Source organism: Xiphophorus hellerii, chromosome 20 (genome assembly GCF_003331165.1).
Source record: "Xiphophorus hellerii strain 12219 chromosome 20, Xiphophorus_hellerii-4.1, whole genome shotgun sequence".
NCBI classification, from domain to species: domain Eukaryota; kingdom Metazoa; phylum Chordata; class Actinopteri; order Cyprinodontiformes; family Poeciliidae; genus Xiphophorus; species Xiphophorus hellerii.
The window spans coordinates 2,655,521-2,668,381 of record NC_045691.1 but is presented as its reverse complement, the minus strand read 5'-3'; the positions used below and the strand labels follow the sequence as shown (position 1 = coordinate 2,668,381).

Here is a 12,861-nt window from a genome sequence, read left to right as displayed (position 1 = left end):
AACGCTACTTCAAGTAAAAGTAAGAAGTAATTAACAATTATTTAATAAAAAATGCATTATCAGGCAGACCAAAATATAAAGTTAAGTGGAAATATTGGTATTTTATGGACGAAAATGACAATAATTCATATAAGTAACAAATTTTTTATTCCCCCCCCAAATCAGTTTCTTTCAATAAAAATCTTTAAAAACTTTAACTGAAACTGCAGGTGCGCGTCTGGTTTTTGGTTAAAACATTTTTTATGTTTGTTCTTCATTCAGTGGGTAGAAAATCCAGAAATTATACTTCACAGAGCAGTTCTATTTATAATGAGATTAACTGAGTTTAATCACTCTATACAGACAGAACAAAACTCATAAAAATCTCCAGCGTCTTTCCAAAAAATCAGCTGAAAAACAAACTAAACCACTGAAGGACTTCTAGATAACCCCTTTTTAAATTTAGCTGAATAATGACCTGAGTATTTATTCCATCTGTTAATCCAAGCTTTTGGCTGTTAGATGGTGGAATCCTAAATTCCCTGTGCAGAATCATAACATCACAATATAATTCACTACATTTTCTAAGATAGCAAAATGAGAAAAAAATTTAACATTATGAAACTTTTGCAGCTGCATGAGTGTTGACTATGCATTAAATAGCATTTCAGTTTTATTTCTGAGTAATTTTAAGTTCAATATATCATAATAAGAGTTGAAAGAACATTTCTATTTGTGTCCTTTGTTTTCCTCGTTGTCATCTTGTCAAGGATTTTATCCGACAAACTGCGGGAACGAAGAAACCAATTTTACCCAGCAAACTAAAAACACTGTAATAAATCTTTAGAGCTCATTCTTTAATATTTGCTGTTATTGCTTAATGTGTCAACCCCAGTCAGAGTCATGTGAAGGGCACAATCATACAGAAAAATAGTATTTGGTAACTTAGGGTAGCAATAAATCTTTAATACAATTGTTATACTTGGAAAAAAGGGATAATTTCCACAGAATGCATGACTGGGTTGCACCATCCATTTCTCAAAGAAATGGCATGTGGCTGGGTGTGACAAGGACTTTAAAAGCAGCGTCTGCAGAGTTATCAGGCAGTGCACGCTTGGTGTCAACCAGACTGCTTTCAGCTCATCATCCCAGGAAGAGAAACGCGACAGGAGCAGCCATGAGTCTCAACAGGCCTACTGACTACAGCTCAGGTGCAGTAGGAAAACTCCAATATTTGCTTTTCAACACAGATTAAAAGTATTTATTTAAGTTTATGGCATATAAATCTTTTCGTTGGAGATTTTAAAACTGGGAGACATTTTGGTTACAGTTCCACCGCACAATAAATATTCAACATGCTTCAACTCGTCTCAGATGGACATAATCCTTAAAAATATAAAGAGCACACAGCTACGCCCAGACAGAACGGATCAAGATTTAAAAGAAAAATGGCTGCTATTAAGACACTGAAATTGCTTTATGATCTCAGGCTTTAATGTGGGAGTCCTCACAGCATTAAAAGACCATTTCGGTTTCTTAAAGCTTAGATTGATCAGTTTGTAGTGTGTCAGATTTGGTTGCATGGCAACATTTACAAGAATAACATATTTTCGTTTTTTTTCTCTTTTTCTGCACCAAAATACTCTCCTTGTTATATCACGGCTGCTAAGACAAGTTTGGTGAATAAATCAGAACTTTTTATGCTTTTTAAAACAACATATTTTTTTTCAGAGTATGTGTGATCCTGTCCAAGACTATGAAGAAATAATAAAACACCATTTATCTCCATTCTCTTCTTGAAGTTCAACTTTGCAAAATTGCAAAGAAAAAAAACAAATGTTTTTGCATTTTTATCAAAAAAGTGGTGATATAACAAAGCTGACTATGCAATTTCCCATCCTTGGTTTTTTCTACACCTTTTATTTTGTTGCTTATATATTCTGTAAATTGATTTTGGCTCATGAGAAAAGTGATTTTTTTGCTTTTTTGTGTTACTTTGCTATTTTTAATAATCAAACAAAGGATTGTTTGATTGAGACGATAACAATAACTCAAGTTTACAAAATCCATCCAGATTTCTTTATTAATATAAAAAAAAGCAAACTTCCCCTGGGGCAGCTTAGCAGAAACACAGACTTCATCTAAAACAATCCAAAATAATTCAGATTTTACATGAAGTCACTGGATTTAAAAAAACAATAAACTTTAAAATTATTGATGATTATAAATAGGAGAAGCAGAGCAGACCAAGCAGAGGAGATGATGATTATCTTTGCAGAGGTTTACAGTTAAGCATGGCGCCTATTAGATTGAGATGAGTCTGAATGTGAACAATTGTTATTTATTTGTTCTTCTTCACTTGAGTAACTCTGAATGTGTCTTTCTTTAATTGCGTGAGCTTTACAGATGAATGTGGAGCAGCTTTCAGGCAGACAAGTGTTTCTGCCTCTCACATGTACAACCGCCAAGAACAACAGAACACACCTTGGAAGTGTAACATTAAACTTCCAGGCAACTTTGTCAGAATTAAACCGCAACTTAGTGGCTTTTACAAAAATAAATTTTTGTGTTGTAATTCAAATTCGATACAGTGTTGATTTGCAGAATATAAAAACAGATAGTGAAACATTAATCCAGCAAGTGATTCACCTGCTAATGGAATAACCTGGAGCTGTTTCTAATGGTCGTTTGACAGATTTTATTAATCTATAAATGGATAAATATTTTTATTACTCTATCTCTCAGCTGTGATTATTTGGGATTAAAGAAAATATTTTTATCCAGAGTTACTGAGCAGTTCAAACAGTGAATCTGCTGCCGTGTTCAGTGTCTCGGTGTCTGGTAAAGGTCAAAAAAAGGAAAAGCCGAAATGTGAACGGCGATGTGGCACGATGAAGATACGATAAAGATTTATTTAAACTTGACATGAACATGAGTGTTCGCCAAACTACAGACGTAAAAACACACAAATCCTGCACCAGACAAAAGCATTGAACTTAAATACACTGTGAGACAGGTGAGGGGGAAACTAATCAGGTACCAGGTGAAAAACATGAGCTGGATTAACAGGATGGACTACAGGAATAAATTCAAACGAGAAATTAAACCAGACATCTAGAGCCGTGTCAAATTTATTTTCATTTTGGGCCAAATCAAGATCAGGAATGTTCTTAAAGTATTGATAAAACCCATTAACAAATTGTTAAAATATTAATAAATAACTGTCTCTGCTTTTTATAAGCACTTCATAAAATGAAACATCTTTTCACATTATTCAGTCACTCCAGGATGTCATGATTGATTTAGTGATTTTCTTTTTTTTACAAATGAAATCACTACTTTTGTGGCGCTAATCTATACATATTTTTAAGGAATTTTACAATATTTACATTTATGTATTAAATTAATTGTGAGTTTGTTAACCATCACATCAATCACAGACTAACTAATAACCTGACATCAAATAAGACTCAGGCATCGGTGTCGTAAAAGTACAAAATACTGCCCCCTACAGGTGGGAGTTCAAATTTACAATAGACTTAGGGTTATGCATTAGCGGGGAACCTGTTGATTTTACGTGAATTTCCACAATCACAGAATCACAGGAAATGGATTAATATAATTTAGCATCTGAGCCTTGAGGGCCACATAGAAAGCTACGGCGGGCCATGTTTGGCCCCCGGACCTTGGGTTTGACACATGTGATCTGGAAGATAACAGACTCTGTTCAACACAAGTGAAAAGAAAACCAAATGAGACCAGGGATGAGAATTAGATAAGACTAACTGAAGCAAAAATCTCATTTAAATTTAACAAATAGAAAATAACACAAAGAAACAAACATGACCAGGACAAATACGAACCCAAACCCACAGATAAACAACCTGAGATGGTGGTTTAGTGAGCTGTGCTTGGTTTTCTCCAAACATTTTGCTGTTAAGGTCCGACATTTCTAATCCAGGCTGTTCTGGAAAAGAAGAATATTTCCCTAAAAGTTCTGGCGGACAGCTTAGATGGGCAGATTTTGGAGAAAGTTTTTAACATATTTTCATACCTGTCCTGCCATCGACTTCAAATCTCCAAAGAAATGTTTGGGTTTTTTTCTTACACAACCTGACCACACGGTGAACTTGTCATTATTTAAACTGCTTGTAAAATAATCTTTGCCAGATAATTAGAGAGAAGCTGTTTCTTTTCTGGGCTGCAGACATTTCCTCTGAGCATCATGTTAACACACGCCTGGATGTTTACGCTCCTGAAGAGATTCTTACCTGCGTTTAATGAGGGAATCTGTTTTACAACATCCAGCAGCTGCAACAGTTTTTGAATGTTTATTTGGTTGCATTTTAGCCAGGATTTTCTAACTAACTAAAAACATTTAGTTCTCCAGAGAATCGTAACCTGTGTAGGTGTTGCTCTTTTTAAAAAAGCCAGAAAAAGTAAATGAATTAGAAGGATTAGAATCAGAATTCACAACCTTAATACAGTCATTTAATATGCTTACCTGTAGCTCACTTTCGTTACACACTCATTCATAGTTACACAATATTATTATTACAATTATTGATTCATTTAACCCAAACTTTCTCTTTGTTGTTCTTTTCTGGGGCAAAATCCACATTCAGATGTTGCTCAATCTGTTTTGTGGTTGGATTTATTTACTCACAGTTCCTTATCCAACTTTCTCTGCATGAGGTTTGTGGATTTCTGCAATGTTTGCAAAACTCTTGAGGGTGTTGCTGCAGAGGTTAAGGAAAGGGTGTGCTTCATTGTACTCTCCTGTTTTGGCATGCCCCGTTTACACACAGGCTGGGATGAGTAAATTAAGCAACCAACACACCCAGTTTCTGCTGTCAAAGTATGTCAGCAGACTTTTGACAGATAGATTGTAGCAACGTTCAACACTCACCACTCCCCGTCTGCATCCAGCTGCCCTGAACAGGCCGGATTGGTTTACAGAACAATCTGGTTTAGAACCACGAGAAGCACTTTGACCTTGTTAATTACTCAATGGCATTAACTACATAAATTATAACACTGTAAAAAATAATTTAAGACATCACAAAAGAAGTAAATATAAAAGTAAACTCTGGTTTATTTGTAGCACATTTCAGCAACAAGGTAGTTCAAAGTGCTTTGCAACATAAAAACATAATACAGTAACCAACAATGAAACAAGCAATAAACATAATATAATGTCAAGTGCCATCATCAAAATCATCAACATGCATCAAATATGTTGGTCAATGTTTAATTTATTATGGTTCAAAAGCATCTTAAAGGGCCAGAATATATTAATTAAACTGTTCAAACATCATTAACTAGCTGTTTCTCCAGGATTTTGTGATTGCTTTACTGTTTTATTGATATCAAAATTGCACATTTTGTGATGCCAATTTTGAAATATTTGTAAGGAATTTATTTTTACAATATTTGTGCTCATGTATGAAGTTAAATGAGATTTTTTATTACTCGCCGTATCACTCATGGACTATAACTTGACATCAAGTAAGGCTGATTCAGCAGTCGATTAAACTCAATGTTTTTGATCAGTTCTGAGAAAATTTGCAGTAAAATCAGAAAAAAATTAGCAGATTTGTTAATTTTGTGTAAATTTTACAGATCTGTGAAAAACCGGAGGAACTTATTGATGTAATTTAGAGTCCAGAGCGCCACATAAAAAGCTACGGCGGACCAGATTTGGTCCCCAAGCCTTGAGTTTGACACTTGTGGTCTAGATTTAAAGGAGCTCAGTGTTTCAGCTGTTTTGGAGTTTTCTAGAAGTTTGTTCCTACGGTGGCCCTGAGGTGCAAACCACTTCAGCAAATTGAAAGCACAATTACAAATTACGAAAGCACCTCAACATTAACGAAACGGAAAGGGTATGTCCCAGGTGGAGACCTGAGAGATCGCTGATGCTTTGATGGACGACAGTGCTTTTGAACCGTTTGTAGAACTGGTGATGTAGAACTGGGTGATGTAGAACTGGTGATGTAGAACTGGGTGATGTAGAACTGGGTGGTGCTCTATCTTCCTGGTTTTAGTCAGAATGTGACTAAAGATAAACGTCTGGATGAGTTTCTTTATGTCTTGCTGAGACATTAATCCTCTAATCTTGGAAATGACAGAAGGCCGACTATGCAATTGTCTCTATGTTGCTCTGAATGTTTAAATCTAGTTCTGTCTGGTTAATGTTATGATTCTTATTTATTTTTGTCTGTCCGCTCTTGTTTTTGTAGTTTTTAGATCAGTGGACCTCCACAGTAGCACCAACAACAATGAGCATCACACCAGTGAGATCTCGGTGACGGAGCTGATCGTCAGACGAGGCCAAGCCTTCAAACTCACCCTCAAACTGACTCAACCGTTCAACCTCGGCTTTGATCAGCTCATCATGACTGTGGGGACGGGTTGGTGTCTTTAAATTAATTGTTGGTATCTAGGCTTGTTACAATAAGTAATAAATCGATTAATCACATGATAGATTAAAAGAAGCTCAATAATTTCCATTTGCATGATTTATTGTTTTTCTCTTTCTACCAAAAACTGGATGTTTTGTTTACAGACATCATAATTCATTTTATTTGTTGTCTCTGTTCTTTTGTTTATCTATTTTTGATATTTAAAATGTCTTTCAGTTCCATCCAAACATCAGTTAAACCTTTTAGTTTTAGCTATAAGCCTTTTAGTGCCTTTGCGTTGATATTTATCCATGTTAGTTTATCTAAAAAAATTTCAATTAAACATGTTGAAGTTTGTGACAAAATGTGAGAGAATGTCAAAGACATAAAACTTTCTATTGATCACTAATGTTGCAGGAATGTGTAATTAATTTAAAGCTAAATATTTTTATAGATATTTGTTAAAATTGTGACAGTATGGCATGAGACACATAATCTGCGAGAAAATCCATCTCCTCTGCCTTCTCCCAGTGTTCCCAGTGCTAACTGGAAACAACCAGTCAGAGCCAGGAGGAAGGTTTTAGCGCTGTCAATCATAATCTGCCATGGCGCTGCTCTGCCCCTTCCTCTTGCTCCGTGCTACTACAACTTTTCCTGTTAGCAAGCTTCAGTTGTGAATGCTAGGCTAGTTAGCATAGCCACAGATGATGACAGATAAACAGTTTTCCTGTAATGGTAAGTTGTTTCTCCGCTTTTAGCACATTTAGCAGCGAGTACATGAGCTTGATTGACAGAATTAAGACCCGCCTTCCGGCTCTGATTGGTTGTTTTTGGTCAAACTTTTCACAGATGATCTTTTTCATTGTAACAAACTGTCACAACATGGAGACAGTTTAACAAATATGTAAAAAACTTTTTTTTTCCATTAAAGTTACATCCTGCCCTTTTAATAGCAATTTTTATTTGTATTAGGCCTATAAATTCATCTATGTTTTATAAAGTTTCATATATTTATTGTAAAAAACTGAACTGATACACACATACAGAGAATTGTTGCCTTACTCCTTCAGTTGTGTCTGTTTGCAGGAAATGATCCATCGGAGGATCTGGGGACGAAGTCTCGCTTCGGCGTCCCGGGCCGGTCGCTGCATTCGGCTTCAGCCAAGGCTGTGTGGAAGGCAGAGGTTCAACGGACCTCTTCTCCTGAGACCGGAGTCTTGGTTCTGATCATCTCACCGCCAGCTGACGCTCCCATCGGCGAATACACTCTGTCTGCCAGCCTCAAGGACAAGGAAAAGATTTTGGCAAACTTTTCTGTCCTCTTCAACCCGTGGAGTTCTGGTGAGTTTGTGGGTTATTTGTTTTTTCATTTCTTTCTGTTTGTTTTTGAGTGTGAGTGGATGTAGTGAGCTTTTCAGAAGTTTCTAAATTAACTCTAGTTCAGTGTTCCTCAGACTTTTTCAGACCACTTAACCCATTTAACACACACTCACCTATTGTGGTTTAATTTAAGTATTGAATGTGTTTCAATAGACAAAAGAAACCATTTTGACCCAAAAATTACTGTTTAAATTTGTTTGTGCTTTAATTAATGACATATTTAATCATCATAATTAAAAATTGATGATGACATTTTTAATTAAAATTTTTTTAAAAATTTCTATTTTGTAGAAAATATAAAAGCAATATTGCATAACACTTAAAAAGCATTTATTGCATTTTATATATATATATAAAATGCAATAATATAAAATGCATATATATATATATATATATATATATATATATATATATATATATATATATATATATATATAATATATATATATATATAATATACAGTATATATATATACTGTATATATATATATATATATATATTACATATATATATATATATATACAATATATATATATATATATATACTGTATACATACTGTATATATATATATACAGTATATATACTGTATATATGGACAGTAAATTATTATCTTTTCAATATTTAGACCTGGTCCAGATATGAAACAATTTCAACGTAGATCTAAATATCATCCATAAGAATTTCTCCCTTATTTTCCCCTCTAAAAGCTGATCCCTTCTAACAGTTTTTTTTGTGTTTTCTTGAACTGATTGACCAGTTTCTGTATTATTTGACTGCCTCTGCAGATGACTGGGTGTTTCTGCCCAAGGAGGAGGAGAGGCGGGAGTATGTGCTGAACGAACAGGGCATCATCTACAGAGGAAGCGGAGATTACATCTCTCCAATGTCCTGGGACTTTGGGCAGGTACAAACAAAAACCAAACTCATAAACATAATAAAAACTTAATGCGTTGTTACTGAACTCCTTCAAGATGAGACTAAATTGCCATTATGTTTATTTTTAAAAAGAATGTTTATTGGATTATTGTGTTAAGTTTTCAGGAGCAAATTCTCAATTATATTTTCAGAAAACTTTAGTTCACCTTATTAAAGTTAAGGACATAGTTGTGTTTGGATGTTTGAATATAAACTGTTTAGTTTTGACACCTGGTGTTTAGATTTTATCCCACAGCCGTGGATAAACGGCAGATTAAGAGCAGTAGTTTATCGTTTCTGTCTTTTTGTCCAGTTTGAGGAGGGCATGGTGAAGATCTGCATGAAGATGCTCGACCGCAACATCAAAAACTGGCTTAATCCATCTGATGACGTTTCTGCTCGCTGCAACCCCATCTACGTCAGCCGGGTGGTCAGCGCCATGGTAGGCCGCAAACCCTTCGTCAGCATGCGGGTTTACGGCTCTCAGTTTGGAGAAAATAATGTCAGATAAGTTTGAAAGAATAATAAACACATTAGTGACACAAAAATGAAGGATTTTATATCTCAGCTTGCTTTAGTTAGTTTTATAAACACACAGTTAGTTATATCCTTTCCCATTAATTACCGTTTTCATTTATTTCAAATTTCGTTATTTTGTTAGTTTCAGTTAACCATGAAAGCTTTTTCTTACATTCGGAGCAGAAACTTAAAACTTTGGATTCGTGTGCATTGCTGAAGTGAAAGCGTGATTAACTTTCCTTCAGGTCAACAGCTCTGATGACGGCGGCGTTGTGATGGGAAACTGGGGAAATGACTACAGCGGCGGGCTCCCGCCCACCCACTGGAGCGGCAGCTACGCCATCCTGAAGCAGTGGTACAACTCCTACTACCGCTCCGTCAGATACGGGCAGTGCTGGGTGTTCGCCGGCGTCATGTGTTCTGGTAAAGTCTGACTGTCAGCTTCTCCATTCACTGAAAATATTCAATTAAACCTGCAGTATATAATTATAATAAAGAATGTTTTTTAAATATTGTCACCATGCTGTCATGGTTTGTTATGGGACAGATAATCTGTGAAAAGATGGATCTCTTTCACTTCCTCGGAAGGAGACCGCAACATCAAAGGCGGTGAAGAAATGCACAGCTTCCGGTCAAAAACAACCAATCAGAGCCGGGAGGAGGGGCTTAAAGGTGTCAGTCAACCTCGTGTACTCGCTGCTAAATGTGCTGATGGCGTATAAACAACTCCCCATTACAGAAAAACTGTTTTTTCACCACCATGCTAACTCGACAGGCTATGCTAGCTGCAGCGTAGTAAAGAGAAATGAAGGGATTGTGATTGACAGCGCTAAGACCCGCCTTCAGGATCTGATTGGTTGTTTCTAGTTAGCATTGGGAGAAGGCAGAGGAGCTCATTTTTCTCAGATTATCTGTCTCATACCATAATGTCACAACATGGTGACAGTTTCAACACATATATAAAAGAACATATTTTTTTTAATAAAAGGTACATATTGCAGCGTTAATAATCAAAAATAAAGTCACTACAAAGATCAACCAGGTGGAGGAAAAAAAGCATTTTCCTGAATTTTTCATGCGTGGTTTCAGTGATGCGGCTGCTGGGCATTCCCTGCCGTGTCGTCACCAACTTCCAGTCGGCTCATGACACCAACAAGAATCTGACCATCGACAACTACTTTAATTATAACGGAGCGATGGAGAGGGAATCCACAGACAGTATCTGGTGAGAGGCTCAGTATTTACTGCTCTAAAGAAGCACAGAGTCTGAAAACTTCTCAATGTCTGTTGGTTTTTATTTTAGCAGGTTTGTTGGGAGTCTGACTATTGTGCTCTCTTTTTAAGGAACTTCCACGTCTGGGTTGAGGGCTGGATGAGACGACCAGACCTGGCAAAAGATGGGAAATATGATGGCTGGCAGGTTGTGGATCCAACACCACAGGAAAGGAGTGAAGGTACGGAAAGCCTTCCCTACACTGCAAAACAAAACATTCTGCGAACATGACTTAATTCTCATCAACTTGTTGTTTGTACTCATCTTAAACAAGTGGGGTGAACGTTTGAATAAAATAACTTGATAATCTGTTGCCTGTGTGTCTGCAGGTCTGTTCTGCTGCGGCCCGGCCTCAGTGACAGCCATCCGGAACGGAGAAATCGATCTTAAATACGACATCCCGTTTGTCTTCGCCGAGGTCAACGCTGACTCCGTTTCCTGGCTGGTCAGTACAGAGTAAACTCTGAACCATACCATTAATAAAAGAAAAGCTTGATGCTTATGATGGGTTTTGATGGCCTTACCAGGTGAGAAGTGATGGATCCAGGACAAAAATCTTTTCTGACACAAAGACAGTTGGACAGTTCATCTCCACCAAGGCGGTTGGCTCATACAAGAGGATGGACATCACAGACACCTACAAGTACAGAGAAGGTGGGCTCACCTGCATGGACAGCAGGGGGCGCTCTGTGTTTTTAAAGCTCTGATTATCCACAAGATGTTTACAATAAAGATCAGCCTATAGGGCATGCAACATTTAGCATTTCTAATACTCAATTACTGAAGCAAATATTATTCCAATCCTAATCGTCTTATAAAGTACTGCATAGATAAAACATCACAACACAACCAACAGCGCAACACTCATTATTTTAGTAGGGCCCACTTCTCCCACCGGGCTTCTGGAGAAACCTTAAACATATACTGTATATATATATATATATACATATATATATATATATAAGCGCTAAGCCCGGTGTTAGAGGCTCTAGGGCAGCCCACCAGTTGCTCCACCATGTTTTTGTTTGTAAAAAAATATTAAAAGTTGACAGGAAATTTTGTAAATAAAATATCAACAACAAAACTTAAATAAAGGGAAGTGTTTCTGTGGGTTATACTGTATATGTACAATCAAACACCATTATCATTTTGAATAGATAATTGTCTGCTAAAGATTATTTATGTTTTATTAACCTCTTTACTATCCATGCTACTGTATAAAAATAATACAAATAAATCAAACAACACTGGAGGAAACCTGATATTTACAGACTCAGATCAGCTGACCATGAAGCTGTTAATGCATTGAAATGCTGTGATGAAACTTGTTTATTCACGCAGCTTCTTTGACTGACCCGATACAGGTACTGTGGAGGAAAGAAAGGTCTTTGCATACGCTCTCGACAAAATCGTAAATGGATCAACGATGTTGCGGGATGCTGCCGGTTCTCGTGACAGGGTTTTGGGTCCAGAGTCGTCGATGAGCACCGTACCTCCGCCTGATCCTTCACAACCACAACTGCTCATCCGATTTGAAGAGGTAGCCTTCGTCCAGCGTGTTAGACGTCTCTTCTGGTCTACTGTTATGAAGAAGAGACTGAATTTTCACTTTCCTCTGGTTCCCAATGCAGGTCTCCAAGCCAGAGAACGGCAAGGATGTGAACATGAAGATGATTCTGAGCAGTGACAGCAGCGCCACCAGAACGTTTTCCGTCAACATCAGCGTCCAGGCAATGAAATACACGGGCCAGCCAGAGGGGAACATCCAGACCGAGGTCACAGAGCAGAAGCTGCTGCCGAGGAAAGGTTGTTCGCTTTTCCTTTTTCTTTGAAAACTTGGATCTGAAATATAAATCTGACAATCATGAACTCACGTTTGCTTGTTTTTTTTGGTTTGTTTTAGATCTGATTGTCCCTATTAAGGTCCCATTCTCAGTCTACCATAAGTACATGATACAACGCCGGACCATGAGCATATCAGCGGTCATCACTGACCTACAGAATAAAGACAACGTGTACTTGGCAACAGACAGAGTTGTGCTCATAAACCCCCCACTCTCCATCACTGTAAGTACAGAAAAAATTTAACTTTTTAAAAGTGAACTCTTCCCCACCTATTGAAGGGGCAGTATCATTTAACTTTCCATCGTGTTTTAATGTTATTCCCTCATCAAAAACAAACCTGGGGTGTCGCATTGATTCTTTTATGCATGTTTGAGAAATCCTTTGATCTCCATGGCAACCAGTCAGCTGTCATAAACGCCTGGTTGGACCTAGCCCCGCCTTCAAGATCCTCCTCAGAGTTCCTTCAGACTAGCCAGCAGCAATTAGCAAACAGCTGAAGATACACTGTTTTTTACAGTGTGGAACTGTGCAGTGACTTTGTTTGAAAC

At 37.1% G+C, this 12,861-nt stretch overlaps 1 protein-coding gene across 1 annotated transcript in view; it reads left to right on the top strand.

Moving 5' to 3' along the window:
• The first annotated feature begins 1,066 nt into the window (after positions 1-1,066).
• LOC116711126 (protein-glutamine gamma-glutamyltransferase E-like) overlaps positions 1,067-12,861 on the top strand; it is a 13,381-nt gene continuing 1,586 nt past the window's right edge. Inside the window, exons 1-13 of the mRNA XM_032550510.1 lie at positions 1,067-1,190; positions 6,219-6,389; positions 7,467-7,721; positions 8,547-8,665; positions 8,990-9,118; positions 9,441-9,618; positions 10,285-10,420; positions 10,540-10,649; positions 10,798-10,913; positions 10,996-11,122; positions 11,833-12,008; positions 12,100-12,274; positions 12,372-12,535. Of these exons, the coding sequence (XP_032406401.1) occupies positions 1,157-1,190; positions 6,219-6,389; positions 7,467-7,721; positions 8,547-8,665; positions 8,990-9,118; positions 9,441-9,618; positions 10,285-10,420; positions 10,540-10,649; positions 10,798-10,913; positions 10,996-11,122; positions 11,833-12,008; positions 12,100-12,274; positions 12,372-12,535 (1,890 nt within the window). The 5' untranslated portion in view covers positions 1,067-1,156. The remainder of the gene's footprint in view (positions 1,191-6,218; positions 6,390-7,466; positions 7,722-8,546; positions 8,666-8,989; positions 9,119-9,440; positions 9,619-10,284; positions 10,421-10,539; positions 10,650-10,797; positions 10,914-10,995; positions 11,123-11,832; positions 12,009-12,099; positions 12,275-12,371; positions 12,536-12,861) is intronic.